Source organism: Anopheles coustani, chromosome 3, assembly GCF_943734705.1.
Source record: "Anopheles coustani chromosome 3, idAnoCousDA_361_x.2, whole genome shotgun sequence".
NCBI classification, from domain to species: Eukaryota; Metazoa; Arthropoda; class Insecta; order Diptera; family Culicidae; genus Anopheles; species Anopheles coustani.
Genome location: NC_071288.1, coordinates 94089924 through 94111212, shown reverse-complemented (window position 1 = coordinate 94111212; position 21289 = coordinate 94089924). Strand labels below are relative to the sequence as shown.

At 49.9% G+C, this 21289-nt stretch overlaps 1 protein-coding gene across 1 annotated transcript in view; it reads left to right on the top strand.

Moving 5' to 3' along the window:
* Positions 1-21289, top strand: part of LOC131271933 (uncharacterized) — a 57567-nt gene that overhangs the window by 32038 nt on the left and 4240 nt on the right. Inside the window, exons 2-5 of the mRNA XM_058273522.1 lie at positions 4642-5031; positions 17842-18165; positions 18233-20268; positions 20340-20735. Of these exons, the coding sequence (XP_058129505.1) occupies positions 4642-5031; positions 17842-18165; positions 18233-20268; positions 20340-20735 (3146 nt within the window). The remainder of the gene's footprint in view (positions 1-4641; positions 5032-17841; positions 18166-18232; positions 20269-20339; positions 20736-21289) is intronic.

Genomic DNA, 21289 nt, shown 5'->3' with positions numbered 1-21289 from the left:
CGCTCGTTCCCTCCGCCGCATCGTTATTTCCGTTTCAATTTCTGCGCTCTCTACCCCTTGGCATGTAAATTCCTCCATTCTGTTATGCAATTCCTGGCCCTTGGAAAGGGGGACTAAAAACCCTAGGAAACATTCCAAGAAAGCCTGCCAACGACAGTGAGTCGGGACGAAGGATAGGGAGTGCCTCCGCGGTGTATAAAAAGGTGACATTTGTGACAAGGGGACGCCTTTGGTGACACGATGTAATGGGGACATGATTTTCGGCAAACATAGAGAGGGCGTCCAGTAGGAGGATTGGGTTTCGGAAATGTAACTACAATGTTGAAAAAACAAGCTGACCTTTAGTCTGCTGATAGGAAAAAAGTATTGTTGTCTCATGATGAACGTCTCGTGACGTCTGGTGGGTGTCCACGACTCTCTATCACCATCCGAGCTCTGAAACACAGACGCAGCAAGGACTTGACCACTCGAAACACGCGCGTTTGTCCCATAAAATACGCCCCCTTGACTACACCCTTATGGCGCGTGTAATGTCCCCGAACGTCGAATGTCCAGACTGCAACAAAGCTCTCGGAAAAGGGAAAAACGAAATCATTCACTATGACGCGCTAGGGGCGTAAAGCAACCGATGAGGGACGAAAAAAAAGAACGCTGGTAAAATTATGACTGGCTTTTCCGTCGCGCCAGCGTTTGTGAACGTCGAATGTGTGGAGGCATCGCCGACATAACGCCCAGACAGTTGGAACCGGGAGCCAGTCCTCCTTCCATAACTAACGAGGGCTACGGCATGAACGCGCAAAACGCTCGTAAAATGGCAATGTAAAAGCATTAGCGAGTGGTCGCCCTGTTTTCCATCCCGTGGGGGGAAAAAGGGTTTTTCCACGGTGTGTTGTGGTTGTGTTGGTTTAATTTCCGTTTGACTGCATTTTTGCAAACTGACCAAATGAATTATCGCACCAAAAATCCTCCAGATTGTGTTAAATTGGATATACTGCTGGTTCTTTCCTTCGGCTTGAGTGTATTTTTAAAACGTTCAACTCATGACGCTCTTGCACCTGGTGCGGGTTTCCACCGAGTCGATGACCTGATGATTTCTTAACCAGCGGGTGGAAACATTTTTCATCGCTTCTTTCAACCGTTTGTGAACATCAGCTAAAGAACCTCATTGCATAAATTTTTTCTTTTCACATATGTCTTCCTCGGCGAGCCTGAAACATGATACACTTCTTCGTTTTCCACCCGGCGAAGAGGAAAAAAGCGGCGGCAGCGAAAGGGAAAATTATTTATTAATTCAAGCTTGGTTGATCAACTGGAAATATGGGATTGTTACTCTCCCTCGACGGGGTTTCGTCTCAATTGAGACGCCACCCAGTAAATCCATATTTAGTTCTACTTTGAACTTTTGATGATGATGGTTATCTCTCTCGGAATCAAAAGGAAAAACACACCCCGGGGTGCATTTCCCTCGCTTGGATCGGATTGAAATTTCTTCTTTTGAACCTTCGGAACCAGCTCCCTTTTATGGAATGTGTTTGTATAAAATGCTTGCATCATTACCTAGTTTTCGGTATGGACTTTGGCATAAGGAGCTATTTTTAGGAGTCCCTACCACACGGTGCATTTTCCTCCCGATTATGCCCTTAATTGCATTGCATGGTGTGGGGGAAGCAGCCGAGGGAAGTGATTCTTGTGAGGCGCAAGGGCATTTTATAACACATCAGAACATGTGTTTAGTGTTTTCATTAGCCTCTTTTTGGGCGCTTTTCTTGCCCAACCGTCTGTGCGCCCGCCCTAAAGTGCAGCGAGGCGTGTGGCGTCTTGAAGAACGAAGAAAAACGACCCGAACCGGAGATGAATGCGCCCGCTGTTGCTCATCCCATCGTGGTCCCATTTTTTTGAGACGGAACATTGCACTCGGAAGGGAACGTTGGAACAGTCTCTATCTGGAACGGTTTAGGGAACGTAAACAAATGTGCGACCGGCGAGCGTGAAGGAAAAACTCGCTTAGTTTCCACTTAATTTTGACGCGACGACGCGAAGCGGAGTTTTCGGGGAAGCGGCAGACGACGTCCATCTCAAATGTCTGTGAGCAGTCTGGCGAGGCGAGGATCGCGTCTTGCTTCCTCGGTTTTCCCGGCGGCTGTCTCGTGCAATAACCGCCTGTGGTGTGGTGCAGCTGCTTCTGTTCCCTGATATTTACAGTCCCATCCTCTGACCTCGTGTGGCATATGGTCAACGGCGAGACTCGGAGGGCAACGGCGCAGCAGGTAGTCCATCTGAATAAAAGAAAGGCAGCCACATACCACCACCACAGCAGCTGAGATTCATCTTCTTTGCCTTCCGCTGTCCATCTTTTCCTATACGAGGTTGGTTTTTCCTGGAAGGATTCGTTTCGTCGCGCGTATGGCGCGTGGCGTCGAGAGTAGCCTCTGGAGTCTGCCTGGATTAATATCGGGTTCCTCCGATCCGTGCTACCAACACTCGACTCGAGTTCGACTCTTTCCACTGAACGTCAACGTTGGGTGAAAGATTGCTTCTACTTCAACTTCCCGGCGAAAAATGGCTCGACTATCGATCGGCGAAAATCCCTACGTGCGTCATTCCAAACGAGCTTTTCCACCCCCGCAGAACACCCATCTCCGGAAGTGTGAAGAAAATTTCATTTAACCAACTTTTTCCACCCCACCCAACTCTCTCCCCCTAAGGGGACGAGGCGCAGAAAAGGGCACGCCGGAAAGATGGCCATCCATCGGAGGCAAAGATTAAGTTTTTCTCAACACTGCAGACAACGATCAACCAACCGGCCCTTTCGCTAAGGGAACGTGCTGAAATAGAAGCTGCTTGAATCCGACGAAAAAAGGAAGGAAAAACCTCTCGGAGAGAAAGAATGGTCAAAGATTTATCCCCGTCCGGTGGAGGAAAGTTTTCCAACTGCTTTTTCCAACTGCAAAATCGCTAGACAAAATGTAGTGTGAGCCGACACCAATACGCACCGGGAGTTGAAAACCATACGAACAAGAAGTACCATTGCTTTTCCTTCGATAAGTGCGCAAACATTCGTTTGGATGCATGAGTGTGTCCGTGTGGAAATAGTTTCGATTGAAGACGGCGAAGAAAACGAGAGCCTTGCGAAGCGGAAAACTTTCCTTAGGCAGGCCCATCTTCTGGGAAAACTTACCGCAAACTTTGCCTCATTGCGCTCCAGCTTTTCTCCCATTTTCCGACAGAAACGGTTCGAGGTGTGAACACACGTTATATGTCCCACGTGAGGCAAAGTGTTTCGGAAGGGCGACTTATCTTAGTTTTGTTTTGACACTTATGAAATGTTTTTCCACGCGCGTTCAAATAACATTCATGAGATTCCTTTCGAACCCTTCCGAAAGCTGTTCGGTTTGAGGTTTGTTCCGAAACAGGGAAAATATCAATCCTTTCCATTTCCGAACAAAACTCTCGTCATACATGATGCTCGCTTTAGGAGAACATTTATTTGCAATACACAGCTGATTTCTTGATTTTGCTTGCTTTTGCTTTTTCCAGACGCTATTTTCCGACGCGCTCAAGGATTATCTAGTATTACAACGTGTTACACTGTTTTCCAATTTAGAATAAATATTATAATCGTAGCCATTCTCTCCATAGATTGTGTGTTTTTCCCCCACGCCAGTCCCCTTTTTCTTGTCATGTCCTTGTCCTTCTAACGATGCAAACGCTTAGAGTGAAAAACTCGTTCTCCATACATTTATATTCCTTGTCTCGAGACGTTCCTTTGAGCGTTTGCGTCCGTCTGTCGCCTAGCGAAAACCAACCTATCCCTATCAGGCGTCACGGTTTGCATGCTTCGTCCGCATTATGTTCGCATTGTCACTTATAAAGCAGTCACGCAACTCAAAAATCATCCCCAGTCTTTCACAATCCCTCCGAGGGGCGAAGATTGCTTTCCTTTTACGCTTTCCTTTCTGCTAAATGGCAAAATCAATTCGCCTTCTTCGGAGAGTATGCTTTCAGCAAAAATCCTTCCGAACCGTTTTCCTTCACCTTTTCTTACACTTCCATTGTCCAGATGTCCTTTTTCCACTTCATTTGCTGACGGTGTCCGTTCTGTTGCCAACAACCTGGTGGTATCCTCACGGTTCCCTCCCCGGGGACAGATACGGCACATCGTCATGAAAGTCTGATTTAATTACATTGCATTTGTTCCTTCATGGACTGCTTTTCGGATCCCATTTCCCTTGCGCTCGTTTCTTTTGCCACTGCAGATATTTGAATTACCTGTCCTATCCTATCCCTTCCCGAAGGAAGTACCTCTGGCAAGATTGGACCGATGGGAAAGGATCCCTATTCCCGATTTTGCCCTTTTTCTTCTCCCGTGTGCAAAACAAAACATCTGCCCGATTTTCGTCCTCCTTTGCTTACACACCATCATTTCCCAGTTTGCCATTTTTCATGTTCACCTTTTCGTCTTGTGGTTCCACCATTTTAATCACCTTTTTCTCTCTCTCTTTTTATCTCTTTTTATCTCTCTTTTTTACGTTTTTATTTTTCGTTTTCATGTTGTGTGTTTGGTCCCGCGTTTTGTTTTCTTCTGTCACTGGACGCGATCACATCCCCTCCCACCGTGCATGATGATGGGTTCTCGAGTAGTTTCCCACAAAAAATCGATCGCCCGGCGCAGATCTACTCCACACACCATCACCATCCGAGCGGTGGCAGTGTTGCCAGCGCCAGTGGCAACAATGGCTTGTGCGGCTCGGTCGGTGGCAGCGGCGGCTCGTCCGCCGCCAGCTACGTGTACGTGCACCAGCAGCCCCAGCACCCGCACCAGCAGCAGCAGCTTTCCGCATCAGCACACCAGCAGCACTACGTGTCGCCGCAGCAGCTCACCTACCATCTGCACTCGGCCACCGGCGGCACCGGCAACAACGGCTACCACCATCACGGCTCGCACCAGAACATCGCGACACCGACGCTGCACAAGAAGGGCTCCATCCGCAGCAATGGCGATGTGCTGAAGCGGACACGTGTGCAAAATGCGTAAGTACCCCCCAACACCAACCAACCAACACACTGCGGGATCAACGGGACTCATTAGGAGGGTAAATTAAGATAAAAGCAACTGTTAATGAGCTCGAAACCACGAAGCGCTCGAACGTGTTCCCTCTCACTAGCTACTCATTCTCTTGTTTGGATGCCCCGGCCGATTAAGATCTGACCGGTTGATTGGCGTCCACACACCACGACGACTTTATTAAATTAAACACCCAGGTAAAAGGTGCGAGCTTTCGCCTTTTAGTGCGTTCTTCAACGAGGGCGTTTATAGTGGTTGCCAAAATTGCTCAACTTATGTTGGATTATGTCATAACACGACGCCGCTAATCGATAGAATCCAACGTTACGTGCTCTGAGGTGTTATGTAAAAGGTTCGGGAATGTGTGTTTGCCTCCGGTTCCGGTCGATTGAGCATCCTCGAAGAGCGGAAATGTCATCGAAGTACGTTGCCAAAAGTGTTACGTAATCGCATGGCCATCGTGGCGCCTGGAGCTATAGACACGGTACGGCCTTCTGCCTTCCCTACATAGACGTGACAAAAAGCTATCAGATTTGGAATGGTGGTTCACTAAAGTGTTAGCTATGGGAACCTTCCTTCGATGCGATCGTTATCTTTTGTGAATTACACGCTTTAGCTTTCAGAGGAAATGGCGCCTCAAAAGGCGATCAAACATTGTCCCGGTTGGTCTGACTTCCTGCATTTACTTTCCTTTTTTTTCCACCCCACACTAACACAATCGAAAGTGTCTCGTCGGTGGCGCCCAATGCAACAATGGATACTAATTACACCGTCTCTCGGGCCTTAGGAGAGGGGAGTGTTCTCTTCTCAGCGCTCGCAGCGGGCTGTAATTTATCACCCAGGCTCCGGGAGTGACAGACGACACTTTTGCGAAATCGTTGTCAACGTCGGGAGGCAACGACCTCGCACAAAACACAACCCCACACAACAGATACGGCCCAAAATGACAGACAATGCATTGCGGACACCATTGGTTCCTACCTCAATCCGTAGGTAAACGCTTTGTTCTATTGTTTTCCGGACAACTAGAAAGAGGACATTCATTCAACACTCTCCCGCGCGTAGAGCGACATCTGCCGGAGTGGTAGGGCAACTCGGGTGTTTGGCATTCTCCGCCGGAAGTAGTGGCTGTCGCCATGTTCCGTGGGCTTGCTTTAATTAAACTTCTCATGCACTGCTGGCTGTCCCGAGGAGGATGAGGAGGAGTGTTTTTGTCCAGTGAGTGTGATCCTCATTCGGGGAACTTAAGGGAAACCTAAGTGACACCGATGTTTGGTCGTTTGATGGCTGCCCGCCCTTTATTGGTGTCAGACTGGCGACGTCACCGTAGGCGTTCCAGTTCGTTCCAGCACAATCTGCACGACGAACCAACCTGACAACCCTCGCGAGGCGTCACCACCAACCAACCAGCACGCTGTCGTCAGCCAGTGTGAGTAAACACAAGTGCTGCTCTGGTGATAATGAAATGTTTTTGTTTTTCCTCCATCAAAATACGGAGAAGCACACAGTGGCCACAACAACAACAACAACAAAAAAAACCCCGTGTTCACGGAGACCCGTGAATCTGTTTTTTACAACACTATCTCTTTTCGGCACCCAACTCGTTTGAGTACCACGTACGCAAAATGTGTGGCCACTTCGGCGCTTCGGGTTGAATGATTTTTGTTAGCAACAACATCAAACCCGAAGTGTCCGCCGGAGATAAGTGAGGGATTCCTATTAGTGGCAGAGGACCGAACGCGGGGTTTTGGGGCGTCGTTGTTCAATAGCACATATTCTAACGAATGTGTTCAACACGCCACTCCAATCTGCGGAACACAACATGGCTGTGATAACACACGCGAACTCGCCGGTTCGGAGACCAATCTCCGAGTGTGTGTGTGTGTGTCTGTTTGCGTATCTCGGCCAGAACACACCGAACAGAGTGTGTTCACAAAATCTCTGCCCGTCGGCATCGCCATCACCATCACCGGGACACAACGGAGGCCCGAGTCCTCGAGTCCGTGGTGAAGGTGCTAAACGCTGGTCCGATGGTCGGCCTTTAACCGACCGGTAGGAGGAAGCTGCTGGGTACACCAGCTCACAATCTCTGTAGCCGTGGTGCCGGTCGGTGGCGGCGTCCTTCACGGAGTTCAGATTATTCGCGAGTGGTGGCTGCTCCAGATTTTTGCTGTCCAGTGTGTGTCGAATCGAATCTCTTTTCAGCACAACCTTCGATTTCTCCCGACAGTGGAATGTTTTTTTACAACAAAACCGTTTGATGCCTACGTGGCTATCAGTGTCGCGAGGGTTCTAGAGCTCTAGAGTGGGACACTTGTTTGTTTGTATCCTCTGTTTAACGTGATGAGTGCAAAACGATGTCGAAACAGGAATATCAGCTCTTAACATCGGCCACACGAAAGGTGGTGATCTCCTCGAAGTGAAGCAATTAAAAGTGTTGCACATATACGGTTTTGTTGTCCAATTGCGTTGTTTTCGCGTTGCCGCCTCAGACAACCACTCGACAGCGTTGTTCCAATTACCTTACCAAACGACGACCAAACGAGACGTCGAGTCAACGGAGCAAGAAGAAGTCATGCACAAACCCCCCACCGACGTCAGCCGATTAAAGGTAATTAAGTGTAGCTCTATCTAAAGTAAACTTAACGTCCAGCAGAAGTTGGTTGTGTGTGTTGGCTTAGAGCGGGACTAAGTGGCGGTACTGAGGTCTCTATCTCAGCAGGTCATGTGTAGGTAGTCTGGAGCAATATTGGCACAATTAACACCGCCGAGCATCTTCAAGGCCGACGTTTGTTATTCTTGCGTTAGTTCCGAGTTCTTGAGAAAAAGAAAGAGTATCTGAGGGGGGGGTCATTCGTTCTCTAGGGCGATGTTAGGAAATGGGACGAGTTGTGACAGATGACCGAATTCAGTGTGCCAATTTTGACAAAGATGGATGACCAAGGTTCCCAACTCGGGGGAGGTCACGTGCCTCTCCACTGTCAACACCTTCTGAGTGAGCAACCCTTCGGTGTCCGAATGATTTGTGTGTCAGACCAACCTTCTATCAACGGACAACGGGCTCTAGAGTTCGCACACCGAGACCGTCGATATATTGCCGCACATAAATCGTCCTGGAGAGTGGAAGATAGTAGCAGCACCAGCGAATGACATTCATTTTCTTTTATGGTCCGCCATTATGGTGTGGAAGGTCGTCGAAAATTGAAAATCCCCATTCCGTAAGAACGCAGTATGCTGTGAGGATGAACAATGAGGAGAAACTTTTCCACACACACACACACATACACTTACAAACACATTGTGGAAAGTGTATCCTGTCGACGTCGCCGTAACAACCCGTGCTGTAAAACGGAGGTCGTATATTAAAGTGGCAACTAATGAAATTCGATTCATTAGAGAAGAAGTCATGAAAAATTAATCGCACTTTAACAACCCCCACTTCCTGCGCGCGAATGTCACGACACATGGTGTGTGTTTGTGCGAGGAGAAAATTCCAAGTAACGCACCCCTCCCGGGTGGCGGGGGGGTTGTTGCCCACCGGAGGCGACAGTGTGAAGGTCGCACATGGCGCCGCGCCAACGACGGAGCTGTTTTTCTCCTCTTTTCTCGCGTGAATCTCCTTCGACACCTCGCACGGTGAGAAGGCTGTAAACAGCTGTGGCAGTGTCGGAGGAGGGCGAAAGCAGTGAACTTCATTTTTTCTGGAGGTCATAAAATGCGACAAATTTAGACCCGCCCGTGTTTTCCCCCTCGCCTTTTCCATGCTGGTGTATCTTTGTCCCCTCCCATCGGGAGAAAGAAAATGCCGCAAGGAAAAAAATATGGCGGCACGAAACACAAGACACTACCGGTCTGTGACTGAAACAAAGTCAAGAGTCAATAATGTCTCACAGTGGTGGCGTTTCAGAATCGTTCGTTTTTTCGTCGCTGTTGCGCTCTTTCACCGTGAGTTTTTATTGGAAGAAATTAACATCCATTAGGGTTGGAGGCAGGTTTGTTTTCTTCCCCCTTTTCTTCCCTCATTCTATTTTCGGTTCCCACACACGGTGAAGATGTGAAGAAAGTGTCGTTCCGATGGGGGGATGTGGGTGTTTGCATATTCCTGGCTCTTCATCAAAGCAACCATTTTTTCATATGCATGACGCCAAAAATGTCGCCGACTTCCTTTCTAAAAAGATCGATCGCCAACCCACACGGAAACAGTATTGGTTCCGTTTTATTGGCCCTCAGTTTGACACCCGGGCTTTGGAAAATTTAAATAAACCCGCTTTTCGATAGCTTTAACAACGGACACCATGTGTGTTAATTTGTTGTTCGGGAATTAGTTGTGTCTCACTCTCTCTCACCCGCAACATCCAATTTTGGTAGTGAAAGAAACTATTTGCTGCCGTCCATCACCTTTTCCGGGCTGCTTTGTTTTCCTATTTAATTAACTCCTGTCACTTCCTAAGGGTGGTGCACTCTCATATTTATGGAAGCATAATTTTTCCTCACCTGTCATTCGCTTTTGTTCATCGGAGGTCAGCCTTCAATCAACCCGCACGGACGTGTGTGTGCCCCTGGATGTGTCCACCGTGCTGTAGGAAGGATTGCCACAAATGTGTGTGTGTGTGGTTAGTTTTCAATTTAAATCAACATTCCCTTGGGGATGAGTTTTCCCTTCCATTGCGACGACATTCCACTTCTAATGGCTTTGTGAATGCATCTACTCGCAAGATGTCCTTGCCAGGTGAGAGAAGATGAGAAAATCTAATGCCATCATCAACGGATGAACGTTTCTAACGCACCATCCATCTTGTTGGCCGCATTCACTCTCGGTGAACACTGCACCGGGACGGCGTACTCATTTTTATTGAGTGATCTTCCGACCCCTTTCGGGCACGCATACCTTCAACCACTTCGTTCGAAAACCCTCCATCCACACGGGTTTTGTTTATACAGCAAGAGGTTTGAGAATGATGAGAATAAACGTTCCCTTTTCCCTCCCCGTGATTGTGTTCTAATGAACTCTTAAGAACGCGAGCCCAAAAGCGTGAGAATTGATCGACAATAACAAAATAAAACCCTTCCGAAATTATGATCCAATAAATAAATCTGGAAGCGAGGCTGCAATGTAGGTAGGAGTAGGAAAATCTGAATACCATTCCCTAAAACGATTTATGAGCTGGAACAAAACGCGTGTTGGTAGAAGCGTAGGGTGTGGGGGCTTAAGACAAACATTAGGATTTCTCACTTACTTACACTTCAGTCGGACGATGAAGGGAAAGCTAAAGAGGAAGGGAAAAACGGTGCGCCTATGTGTATGAGCGCAAGGTTTGGTGCATCTTCTTTACCGCCACAATTATTACCATCGAATCTTTTCACTCGACGCGGGGTGTAGCTATTAGTACACCTACCTTCCTTACCCTCTGGTAGTAGATAGACACCACCACCCCAAAAAAAACAACTCACCCACCCTCAAACACACACACGTACGTGTGTACGTGTGACCGAACGGTAGGAGGGAGGGGGAGAGGAGGGAGGGTGGTGATGTGAGATGCGCGCGGCCAACTTAGTAGTTCGCGGTTGCGCTTCAGTTCTTGTCGAACGGTCCGAACGTTCACTGTATCGTCACTCGCCAACGGACGGACGGACGGTTTGTTTTTTGGGCTCGGCTCAGTATTCGCGAATCGGTCCCGTTGTGTACTCGTGTATGTGTGTGTGCGTGTGTGTGTGCGCTAACGGAAGCCCGCATATCTTCCGGTCCGATCAGCGATCCCCGGCATGAGCGAGGGTGCATGTTGTACCCCGGAGTTGTTGTTCAGTTCGTTGCATTCCGGCGTTCCGACGTGTGCGCGTCCATAGCTTCCCCCCTCAGGCTACCCACATATTCACGCACGCACGGTCACGGTCCAGTTCAATTCCGCGAGCGGGTACACCTTGATTGGCGGGCATTAATCGAGGTGGCTCCCGAGGTGGCCCCGTGTTGTTGCCTTAAACACGTTTCTTATCGAAAATGCATCCAACAGTGTGTGCTTTATAACGGTGTCAAGGTGTTCTATAAACCGTGTTCACTTGGGTTTTAAAAATGTGTTAAATTTGTGAAACCAAAATCTCATAAACCCGAGGGTCGAAGAAGAGAGTCCCTCTTTCTTTATTAAAATAAATCATTTGAAGGTCGAAAACGTGCCAAACAGTGGCGAATTCTTCCCTTCTTCTTGTGGTTCGTCGGCATTTCGTTTTCTTTTGTACCTCGAACCCCCTGTTGAAGACCAAACGAGAGAGAGGAACCAACCAAAACCTGTCCTTTTTAGAGCAGTTTTACTACATCCGGTTGCACAAACGTCCGATCCGATATTTATCCTTTGTTCCTTCATTGAACCACTGCGCTGAGAAAAGCGGATCGAAACGAGAGTAAAAGACACACGAAAAACGGAAGTGAAATTTGAAAGGGAACAGAACATACACGGCAGGCAAGCAAAAAAAAAACAGCGGAAACGGAAATCTTCCACGGGAAGAAGGATACGCGACGACGTGCCTGTGGTGTGAAGTGATGCGAGTGTTTCGATCGGCCATAAAAGAAGGGAAACGAAAGGAAAACAAAATTGGAGTAAAAAGAGGCGCGAACGGTCGCGATGATGGAAAGCGCAGCTTCGTCAGCCGGTTTAAAAAGACCACAAATGTTCCGGGAGATGTATCGGGCGATAGAAAATGGGGAAAATCTTCCCAAAATCCGGCCGATGGTGGGATGATAAACAAACAATTTGTTTCGTTTGTGAAATCGTACGTCTTCGTACAAGTAGAAGAGTAGAGAGGGGGAAAAAAGATCGGAACGTTGCCCAAAAAGGCAACCACAGCGTGAAGGCAATGTCCGTCCGGTCTGTAAACATACACTCCGGTGGAAGGAGGAAGACGTTCCGAATTTTTATGTCGAAGAATGAAACCAACCAAACGGTTCGATGAGGAAAAAACCATCTCGCATCCGATAGAAAAAAAAAACACGTACGGACAACAGCTGCATTTGGCGATCTGATTTCATTTCGGCGCAGTTAACGATGTTTTTCCTTGGATGATAAAACAACAACCGCACTTGTTGTCGGATGTGTTGCAGTCTCTTTTGGAGGGAGAAGAACGCGACGTTATGATTTATATTGGTTAAGAAAAAAAACCCAGAAAGATTCCCCGTTTCGTAACGTCACTTGCTTCCAACTTCAAGTAGCTGGAATTCTCATGCAAAGAATATCAGATGAACTGGTTCTATGGACGTGCTTCTGTGGAGGGGCATCATCTCATGATGAGAACATAATTAAAAGTGCAATTAAAATGACGCTGATTTGATTTAATTTACGCCCTCAGCCTCCTCCAGCTCGGGTCGGCCGGTCGGCCTGGATTCTGGTGCGAATTCTTGCCAACCAAACCATAAACCACAGCAGCAGCTCTCGGCTACAGTGTGCCAATGGAATTGAGACTGGTTATTACACCTTCCAACAAACACGTACACCATACACCGTTTCATTCGGCTCGATCGAATGAGTCAACCATCAGTGACGACACCCGAAGGCCTGGGAAATTGCTCTGAATGCGAATTTTATATGGCTTTATATGATTGCATTCGGTGTTCAACTGATGGGAGATTCTGCGAGCTCCCGCCCCGTGTCGTGTACGTGTGTTGAAACAAACGGTGGTTGATGATGATGTATTCCATTGGTTGTGAGAACGTTTTATATTCCGAACAGTCAGAAAGCGACACAAGCTGCGGCTGGTTACCAAAGGAAAGGGAAAGGGCATTATTATGTAAATATATGTTTGCATAGAAGCGAGATTAGATGATCTCTTAATAGGTCATACGCATACTTACATTAGAAAAGGGGACGGAACGGTACGCAAACAGTCTTATTACCCTATCGCGTAAGATAATCCTCAAGTGATGTTGGGAAATCTGTTTACTCTCAGGGAGATAACAAAACCAGTCTTCATACTTGTCCATCCTCTGTTGTTAAAGGTTTGCCACCCGACGACTTTGCTAGTATTCGCACACCAACCAACTGTGTGTATCTTATCAACCGAACCTCAACCAACGTGAGCTTTCGATAAAGCCCTAAAACCTCTTCCCATTCCTTGGTCACGCGGAATTCCACCAGTACCTAAGTGCTATCAGGAACCTGCGTCCACGTTCCTTCCATCGTGTGTTTGTTTTTCAATGCCACGAGTTGTGGATATATTCGCCGCTTCTCTCGGTACGATAAAGAAAAACACTTGCGAATCGATAAAAAAGATACCGAAAAAACAACGCCATTGTGACTCACCAAAGTAAACCAACTGTGTTGAGGAGTGTTGTGGTTCAGGTTCAGGCCTCCTTATCACACCTGAGTGAGATAGTAGCGCCTGCCAGAAAATTCCAAACCGTCCGCTTATCGATCGCGTGTGCAATTTGTGTTTGCCTCGAACGCGATAAACGCGGAATCTCTGAGTCGGACATTCGACCCGTCGAAGGGTTTACTTCCAGTTCCAAGCCAAAGGCTAGCCCTCCAAGAGCAACCTGCTGCTTTCAGTCAGAAGAGGGCCTACCCTAATTCGGACACTGCGGACGGATTCCGGATGGACAGGTTGCCGTGGTAGACTTACCTGTTCCCATTTCCCAGTGATCTGAACGTGATCAAAACAAAAAGGAAACAGTCTCCGAGTTTGGGTCGCGCGACGTCACGCCGACGTGCCTAGGTGCAGGGTGACACAGATTGAATGGCGAACCGGGTGTAGAGAACGTGGAGTTCCTGCAGTCTGGATCTTGTCGACATTCGATCGCGGGTTCTCCGGAAGCGAAGTCCTCAACCTAACGCTCGCAGTTCACCGGAAACAACTTCCACCGCGTGCGTAGGGATTCTTGTGCTTAGGACCTAGTCCTAAGTCCTAAATCAACCTCTCGCGAGCGAGGAAGCGCACCCTCCAAAGTACGCTATCTCGATCGGAATCAGTTTACATCGACACCCGTATGTAAAAGAAGTGGCGTGGTGTCTTGTGTGTCGTATATGCGGGACGCATTGCCGTCCGCCATTGGTCTGGAGTTAGAGTGTCTGTGTTGTTGTCTCTTGCCTCGTCGCGGGGTTCAGGCAAGTTCGGTGTCGCCCACGAGCCATCATTAACCGTGTGTCTCTCGACAGTGTCGCACGCCCTCCGCTTCCGTGTTAGAGTGTTGTGAATTGTTACTATCAGAAACTCTCCTCCTCCGTGAAATCAGTGCGGACCCAATGTTGTGCGGTGTTGTGGTGGCGTTCCCCCGGTGAAACTCTCTCACGCAGCCAAGCCAAGTGCCATTTTTCACCCCCGGTTGGAACAATGCGTCCGGTTCGAAATCGAAAGTCATCATCCAGCGAGCAACGGAAACAATTTAAGTCCCCTGCGTCACCGATTGGCAAGCGGCAACAATGGCTCCGAACGACGAGGAGTCAACCGGACTGCTAGCCGATGGCGAGGTGTCACTCTCCGGAGGGGACAGTGGGATCGGGGGGGACACGGCCGGGGAGCCGGTTTCGGGCAGCGATGACGTGAGCGATGGGAATGAGGAGAGTTTTTCGTGCGACTGCGTGTGCTCCTGCTGCTGCAAGTGTCGGGAAAATGTGCCCACCTCCCCGGTCGTTGCCTTCCTCTCGCAGCAGTACTCCCGACTGCCTTCCCTCCATCCACCGACACCCCCAACGGTGACCTCCCAACGACATCCCCTCGATGGAACCGTACGATCGGTGGCCACGATCGAAACCGGAAGTGGCGATGGCACTGGGTCGCAATATTGGGCACGATCGACGTCCCGGTTGGACGAGGTGTCCACCGCCGCCGTCAAGCGGAACACCGACAATACGATGGCGGCCGTGGTGAGGCGTCGACGGAGGCTCAAACGACGTGCCAGATCCGGTGACTTTCAATCGCTTCAGCAGCTCAACACTCTGGACGCAGACGGTTCCCGCAGCAACAACGAGGATGGCGCAGAATCCAAACCGGTGGAACAAGCGTCCACCACGAGGAGTACCTCGGCTGCGACCGTGCGCAAGTTGGAGATCAAATTCGTATGGTAATTAAATTGGGGTTTGAATAAAGCTCACCGTCAAAGACAAATGGCAAGAGAGAGAAACGAAGAAAAAAAAAGGTGTGATGCCACAAATCATTGGAGTGTGTGGTGTGTTTGTGTATCGCGTAAATTGCTCAACGCCGCTCGAGCGCGTCCTAGACTAGATCTTAGATCTTCTGATTGGCGGCGAGATGGGTTGGTTCCTTAATGTCCCGCGATCGTTTGAGTGAGACCCAACCCGGGGACAGGAATTATTATTATTACAGACGTGTGTTCTGGTGTCGAAACAGGGCCATCTAAGAGTGCCGCGCCGTGCCATATCTTCCACCAGAGATTGCGCACACTATTTGGCCTCGGTGGCGTCTCGCATTCGTAATGTGGATCAAACTGAGGGGTCAACGAAACGCCATGCAGTACTACTTGTTATCTCCCTCGCTCCCTCGTACCGCGTTGTGCGTTGTGCTATTAAATTACTTCAGCTCTTAGGCGCTGCGTACACACACATGCGTGCACTCCCCGGTGTGTCATCTATTTATGAATATCTGCCCGACTTCTAGTGCGCCTCGAGGGACTAATTTGGAACAAGGGACAGATGACACGGTGCCCACCGTTTTTCCGGGGGTTTCTAGAGTTCCCTCCGGCTTACCGAGTATCTGAAGACTCCATCGACCGTAACTCAGATTACGCGAGATACAAAACGCTTATTGCTAAGCCTACTTCGTACCGTGCCCTAGAGGCTTCCTTAGAGTTTGTAGGAAACTTTCGGGGTTTCTAAAGTGGATATCCACACGGTTGGTCGGATAATATCTCTCGTAGCTTGTGGACGTGGTGTAGTTCTTTTGAGGTGGTTAGGCTACGGCTTCCGCGGGAAATCCATACACTGAGGGTGATTGCGTTGTGTTTTGAAATAATATACACACGACAGCTCGCGACCTTCTAATCATCGTGCTCGAACTCGAGAATCATCTTGTAGGGGAAGAGAAGCCTACTATGACAAAGTTCAGACAAGTACTATTTCATAAACACGCATTCAGGCCAAATTCGTGGTGATCTACTCCGAATCAAATAGACTCCAAACTAATTGGAAAATATTTGTGGAATTATTGTTTAAAACCGTTGAAATAATAGCATATGACAGTTAGGCAACTTTCTCTCTTCTTCCATATAAGTTATTAATATTAACATAGACATTCCCGGTAATGGACTTGGCCGATATCCATTTTCTAACCGCCCTTTGGCCTTTAAACAAGAATTGGTAACTAAAAGATGGCACATTTGCAAAAAAGTAATCATGGTCCGTTAGTTGAACCCATTTGGAAACACACTCTCTTGTTTCTTGTTTCTTGAATGAATTCTCTTGACGTGTTTGAATTACTAATGGTCTCTACTGCGAATTACAGTTTTGTACTAACACTTTCATTCTTCTTCTTCTTTTCCTTTCCACGCTTCTGTAATCCGCATGTTTTCGGGTGGAAAATTGCACGCCCAATTGATATTACCGGCTTCATCCATCAAAAATGTTGCCCATCGTTCTTGAGGGAAGCATTTGTGTTTTTCTTTTCCAACCTAAAATTTATGATTCTCACATGAATGGATTGGGAACAGTTAGCAAAAACGAAGAAAAAAAAAATGGGGAGCAAATCCGAACCGAAGTACTCACGTTTTGTTCTACTTCTTCCCCGGAAAGGGGGGGGGGAGGCGGGAAACCATCGCCCTTGGGAAAGGTCGCTGGAAAAACGGATTTCGCTGACTTTAGCTAAACTATAATAAAGTGCGGGGTGCTAAACTCGTAAAATTTAACAGCACATCCCCCTTGTGGTCCGTTATTTATAGTGCGGATTCACAGTCCGTTAGGCACGCAAATACCTCAGACACATACACACATGAGCGACACCTGCAAGCGGTCGTTGGAGGCAAAATTAAAAAATTCGCTTTTCCCATCGTCAGTTCATTTTCATTGGTTTTTCCCTCCACCGAATTCCGGGGGTTGCGCCGCTTATTGAAGCATTTCTCTTTTTTCCATTGGCAGCCAAAAAAAAAAATCGTTGAGGCGAATCGGAAGAGTGTGTTAATTAAATTTTCGGAAACTCCGCGTTTGGCAGAAGATGGGAAGCTGGGAGGGGAGGGGGAAAGTCGGTTAATGATGGACGACGTCCGAACGGTGGCTAATAAATGTCCCTTGTGCGTTCGATGGTGGGGTCTCCAGGAAATGGATGGTGTGTCCAAAGTGAAACCGACAGTCTTCATCTTCAACTTCATCCCGGTTGATCTCATTCTGCGACGGAGGAGGATCGGGTACACCTCCCCCCCATTACTTATAATATTCCATAGATGACAGGTGATCCCACTTTTCCCCATATAGAGAAGGGTTCTTGAAGAGGATGCCAACCGATGGTGTAGCGGTAGCATTTCGGTCGGTCACTTTTGCCCCCCGTCGTTTGGACGAGGAGTTGGAACGGTTTAGCTCTAAATTTAGATACCCTTTCCAATGCAAGTGTTTGTCCACCGAGAGGGAGGAGGGAAAAAAAGGGTAGCGACATGATGAGATATGGCTTTTCCCCCCAACGCGAGCACTGGTTTTTCCCGAGCATTTCGGCTTAATTAATACGCAGTTCGCCGTCGGTAGTTGTCGCATAACCTCCGAACCGGGAATAGGTTTCTTGTGTGAGGGATCTACCCCGATATCGAGCTTTGTTGATATTCATTTCTCTCTCTCTCTCGCTTCTCTCGCCTTCAGGTATGAACTGTCGCAGGATCTGTTGGACAAGCAGATCGAACTGTTGGAGCGCAAGTACGGCGGAGTGAAGGCACGAAACGCGGCCCTTACGATTCAGCGCGCCTTCCGCCACTACACGATGGTGAAGAAGTTTGCCTCGATCACGGCGATGGCTAAGGCGGAGAAACGCATGAGCCGTAGGGTGCAGCAACAACAGCAGCAGCAGCAGCAGCAGCAAGGCGGTGAGCTGGACATGATCCATCACTCGCACCATCAGCTGGAGGATGGTCAGATCTATGCTACCGAGGACGGTACCATGGTTGGCCAGCAACGTGTCTGTGCGACGTAAGTTTTTCCGCTTCAGAAGTAACCACCACACACCGGGTGCTAATTCCTTTTCATTTCATTGTAGAATTTCTGCGACACCTCCCGGAACGTTGCATCATCGGGTAACGCCCGTTCGTTCGATGTCGCTACGGGAACGCCGTATGGATTCGAGCCCGATTCCACGCAGCCAATCCGGAACGGCCTCACCCGCACCGGCTCCCATCACCTCGTGGAGTCAGAGCCCAACCCAAATGGTCACGGGAACCGCATCCCAGCAACAACAGCAACAACAGCAACAGTACTCTCATCCACATGTCAACATCCTCCATCAACAGCAGGCGCAACTGCAGGCCGCACAACAAGCACAACTTGCCGCCGGTTACGGCTATGCACCGGTGGGTGTGTCCCCGTCGCCCCAGGCCTCGTTACAGCATGCGGCCGCCCTGCATCACCATCAGCAGCAGCAGCACCAGTACCAAAGTCAGTACGGATCGCAAGATTTGAACGTGAGCGGAGCGAGCAGTAGCTCCCAGCTGGACTCGACCGTGTCGTCGATGAACCTGTCGTGGAACTCGCAGACGGCCAGCACGCACCAAAGCCCGTACACGCCGCACTACACGGCCGCCCAGATCTACATGCGCCCGCGCGGTATCGGAATCGGCAGCTCGGGTGGCAGCAGCGGAAGCACGTCGAGCGCCAGTGGACGCAAAGTGCCGCCGGAGGTGCCGAAGCGCACGAGCAGCATCACGGGACCGGGAGGAGCGGGTCAGCACACACCCAGTCGTTCGCTGCGTCCGAACGGATTGTGCAAGACGGCGGAGAACGGAAGTCTCAGCTCGGTGCAGTCTTCCGGCAGCGATTCGTCGGCGTCGGCGGAACGTGGTCTCGCGGGGGTTAGCATTGGGCCGGAGATCGGCTCGGATCGGTCGAGTTCACCGCAGTGGAAGCGCAAGGGCCCCGGCAGCAGCCAGAGTGGAAGCATCCCGATGCTGCCGGCCCAATCGCCCGATCATATGCTGATGAGTGCAAGCAGCACGGAGGTGGCGCAGGTGGTGGTCGCTGGCAGATCCCTCTCGAGCACCTCGGTCACGACGGCCGGCGGTGTAACGGCGTCGACGGGTGGAGGCGTAAGTGCCAACGCCACCATCGCCAGCATCGAAAGTGAATGCCTCAGCTCGCACACGAGCGCCGCCCAGTACTCGATGGAACAGCACGATCAGATCGTCCACACGCCGACCAGCTACAAGGTGTCGGAGACAATCCGCAAGCGGCAGTACCGCGTCGGGCTGAACTTGTTCAACAAGAAACCGGAGCGCGGAATCACCTATCTCATCCGGAAGGGCTTCCTCGAGAACACACCGCAGGGCGTCGCCCGCTTCCTGATCTCGCGCAAGGGTCTCTCGCGGCAGATGATCGGCGAGTACCTGGGCAACCTGCAGAATCCGTTCAATATGGCGGTGCTGGACTGCTTCGCCGGCGAACTGGACCTGTCCGGCATGCAGGTCGATGTGGCGCTGCGCAAGTTCCAGGGCTACTTCCGGATGCCGGGTGAGGCGCAAAAGATCGAACGGTTGATGGAGGTGTTCTCGGCCCGCTACTGCCAGTGCAACAGTGACATCGTGTCGCGGCTACGCTCGCACGACACCGTGTTTGTGCTGGCGTTTGCCATCATCATGCTCAACACGGATCTGCACACGCCGAACCTGAAGCCGGAGCGGCGAATGCGGTGCGACGACTTCATCAAGAACCTGCGTGGCATCGACGATTGTCACGACATCGATCGGGACATGCTGAACGGCATCTATGAGCGGGTCAAGGCGAACGAGTTCAAACCCGGCTCCGATCACGTGACGCAGGTCATGAAGGTGCAGGCAACGATCGTAGGCAAGAAGCCGAACCTGGCGTTGCCCCACCGGCGGCTCGTGTGCTACTGTCGCCTGTACGAGATTCCGGACATCAACAAGAAGGAACGGCCGGGCGTACACCAGAGGGAGGTGTTCCTGTTCAACGATCTGCTCGTCATCACGAAGATCTTCAGCAAGAAGAAGTCCTCCGTCACGTACACGTTCCGCAACAGCTATACGCTTTGTGGAATGGTCGTTACACTGCTCGATGTTCCAAGTAAGTAAAGGCAAACTATCAGGAGTGTCAGGAAGAGGAACTAATCCCGTTTTCTCTTCGTCCACTTTTAGACTATCAGTTCTGCATCCGCCTGTCGCAGAAGGTCGACGGCAAGGTGCTGGTAACGTTCAACGCTCGCAACGAGCACGACCGGTGCAAGTTCGCCGAGGATCTGCGCGAGTCGATCAGCGAGATGGACGAAATGGAGACGCTTCGCATCGAAGCCGAACTCGAGCGGCAGAAGTCGGCCCGCGGAACCCGTGCCAACAACAGCGAGAACCGCGACAGTGGCGTCGCCGACGTGGAGGTGTGCGCCGGCCAGTACCCGCCCGGCAGTGGTACGCTCGGTGCGCTGACCGGTGTCGGCGGGGTCTCGCCGAACGAGTGTGGACTCGCGCACACCCACAGCGAGGCGCAGCTGAAGCGCAGCGCCCTCAGCAACTCGCTCCTCGATATGCACGAACAATGTAAGTCATTCTGAACGGGCGGCGGGCGCGCGCGCTGGGAGGAGTTGTTAAGTACCTCGAAGAACTTCCGTCACGTTGCTACCTACCAAACACCACCACCAAACCAACCAGTACCTTGTACCACTACTGCTACCACCTACTACTTCACCTACGAACTCCATCCATACCCCCCGAACTTCTCCATCCTTGCATCCGTTCACTTCCGCAACCCACCACGGGAAGGAACAACAACCTGCACAGTTTCGTTACATTTCGGTTACTTCCGTTTGCTTTTACAACGAGGGAGCGAGAGAGAGGTAGTGCGTACCGACGTGTTTTTAGGTTATGTTTTTTTTGTTACTTTGCGCCAACACGTTTGCCCACGCTTTTTTCCTAGCAGGCTTAGACAAACCATTCTCTCTCCCTGCAGTTGTTGATTGTTCTCGTTATTCGTTTGTGCTGCGTAACGCTTCTCTGTCATAAAGAGCTTCCGCAAAGTTAGTTCGTGCTGCACAAGCAAAACAAAAAGGCACACGGAATGAGTTTATCAAATCATTTCAAAATCCCCCAGAACT